Below are 2757 nucleotides of genomic sequence, written 5' to 3' on the forward strand. Positions count from 1 at the left end.
GATTTATTTTATTTTGACACAGTCTCACTCTGTCGCCAGGCACCAGGCTACAGTGCAGGGGCGCGATCTCGGCTCACTCCAACCTCCGCCTCCTGAGTTCAAGCAATTCTTCTGCCTCAGCCTCCCAAGTAGCTGGGACTACAGGCGCGCACCACCACCCCCAGCTAATTTTTGTATTTTTAGTAGAGACGGGGTTTTACCATATTGGCCAGCCTGGTTTCAAACCCCTGACCTCATGATCTGCCCACCTTGGCCTCCCAAAGTGCTGGGATTACAGGTGTGAGCCACCACACCTGGCCTTCCACCTTTAGTTTTTAGCATAACTAATATCTTATATATAAGATAGTTTATTTAAATCAGTCATTGAACTTTTAAAATTTCACTCATGTAAACAACTCTGTTAAATACATACAGGTATTTAAGGGTGTATTTTAATATTTCTCTCTATTTTTGTCCTTACAGAAAAAAATAATAGATTTATTAATGTAATAAACCTATACATTTAAATTATGAGTTTGGTCATTTGACCTTTCCATTAATTAAGTTCATGTGTTTGTATGTATTATTTTTCTTTGAGCAGGTTGGCAACATTGTACAAGTCACCCAGCCAGAAGGAATCCACAGTACTGTTTCAAATCACAGTCAGTATTATTTGATTAGAGTGGGATTTTTATATTGGTGGGCAGTAATTATCTGAAGAGAGAATTTACAACTTGCTTCTGTTAACTTCTGTAGGCAGCAAGCATATTTGAGGACAGCTTTTGATGCTTAGAACATCGTCCCCAAAATAGTAATATAGAGAATATTGTAGTCACAAATGGACTGAAATTTATTCTTAAGAACAGAGGAAATGCTTATTTTCGGGTAGTGTGTTCCATGCCATATGTAATGTCAGGATATTAAAAATCTTTAAAGGGAAAGTTGTTGAAGATTTCCAGAAAAGAAAAAAATACTAATATTACTTATTTTGGTCTTGTAGGTATTATAGAGCTATTGTAGCCACCAAATATAGCCCACTTTAAGATGTTAATTTTTCTGTGAATTTACATCATAGAACACATATTTTTTGGATAAAATATGCATATTTATCAATAATGTTGAGGCCCAAGTATATTTTTGGCATCTCATTTTTCTTTTTTTTTCTTTTTTTTTTTTGAGACGGAGTCTTCTTGTATTGCCCAGAGTGGAGTGCAGTGGCGCAATCTTGGCTTACTGCAAACTCTGGCCCACTGGTTCAAGCAATTCTTCTGCCTCAGCCTCCCTAGTAGCTGGGATTACAGGCGTGTGCTAACACACCTGGCTAATTTTTGTATTTTTAGTAGAGACAGGGTTTTGCCATGTTGGCCAGCTGGTCTCAAACTCCTGACCTCAAGTGATTCGCCCATCTCGGCCTCCCAAAGTGCTGGGATTACAGGCATGAGCCACTGCTCGCGGCTTTATCTCATTTTTTTTAAGGACAAAAACAGAAATAGAGATTCTGAAACTGAATTATCCACCTAGACTTTGCACTATCCAGGTGCATTTGAAATATCCTAGTTGGAAAACTTTAATGATGAAAATAAATCTGTAAAATATCGAAGACTTAGGTTATTTCCTTTCAGTTCTTCTAACAAAGCTATTTTAAAGTTTGTTGGGATTATCCTTTAGAGACCATTTTTATAATAAAATGTTATTTCTGTGTGTGTATGCATGCATATAAATAAGTATATATAAAATATTCTAATATAGCCCAGGCTTAGACAAATACCCATGAGGTTTATCCTCTTCATTCACAGTGGGTGATAAATATCTATCTCAAGAACTAAGTAGCTTTCTTTTCTTTTCTTTTTTTGAGACAAAGTGTCGCTCTGTCACCCAGGCTAGAGTGCAGTGGCATGATCTTGGCTCACTGCAACCTCTGCCTCCCGGGTTCAAGCAATTCTCCTGTCTCAGCCTCCTGAGTAGCTGGGACTACAGGCATGCGCCAACATGCCCCGATAATTTTTGTATTTTTAGTAGAGATGGGGTTTCACCATGTTGGTCAGGGTGGTCTCAAACTCCTGACCTCGTGATCTGCCTGCGTCGGCCTCCCAAAGTTCTGGAGCTACAGGTGTGAGCCACCGCAACCCGGCCCTAGAACAAAGTAGCTTTCTTACCAATTACTTAAAAATATTTTGAAGATAGGTCTTTAAATGTTCTTAAAACATATTTTTATATTTATATTTTTTATCTTGCAGCCTCAGGGATTTAGAGATACTGTTATTACTTCTGCATGTTCATTGCAGACAGAAGATTCCTTGAATACCCGGAAACGGTCACGAGACACAGAGGAAGAATTATAACCCAGAAGCAAATCTCCAAGTATATAAATTTACTGATGCTGTGAAATCAATGTGTACAAGTAGACTTTTTACTTTAAGATATAAATAAACACTAGGGCATGAATGAATCCAGATTATATGAAGTGAATGGGAAAAATACTTAAAGAATATGATTTTCTGAAAGTTTTTGTAAAGCAGTATTCTGCAGTTATATTTTACCGTTTCCATTTTCAGTAACATTCAATAGAGATGATTATATTTCACAAATGTGGAAAGCTGATCTCATGTGGCCACTCCGAATTTAGACTGTTTTTACCCCTTTTCTTTGTTTTTACCCCTTTTTTGTTTTTACCATTTAGACTGTTTTTACCCCTTTCTTTGCCAGTTCCCTAGAAAATCTTAGGAAGAAAAGATTTTTTCATATTCTTTTTTTTTTTTTTAAAGACTGGGTTTCAAC

General features: G+C 37.1%; 1 protein-coding gene across 1 annotated transcript in view; it reads left to right on the forward strand.

Moving 5' to 3' along the window:
• The window catches only part of RAD51C (RAD51 paralog C), a gene marked incomplete at its 5' end in the record, with an annotated part of 57573 nt that extends 55141 nt beyond the window's left edge, over window positions 1–2432 (forward strand). Inside the window, 2 exons of the mRNA XM_017539717.2 lie at window positions 581–641; window positions 2217–2432. Coding sequence (XP_017395206.2) covers window positions 581–641; window positions 2217–2321 — 166 coding nt within the window. The remainder of the gene's footprint in view (window positions 1–580; window positions 642–2216) is intronic.
• Window positions 2433–2757: the final 325 nt, after the last annotated feature.

This window comes from Cebus imitator, unplaced genomic scaffold (genome assembly GCF_001604975.1).
Source record: "Cebus imitator isolate Cc_AM_T3 unplaced genomic scaffold, Cebus_imitator-1.0 Scaffold121, whole genome shotgun sequence".
In the NCBI taxonomy this organism is placed as follows: Eukaryota; Metazoa; Chordata; class Mammalia; order Primates; family Cebidae; genus Cebus; species Cebus imitator.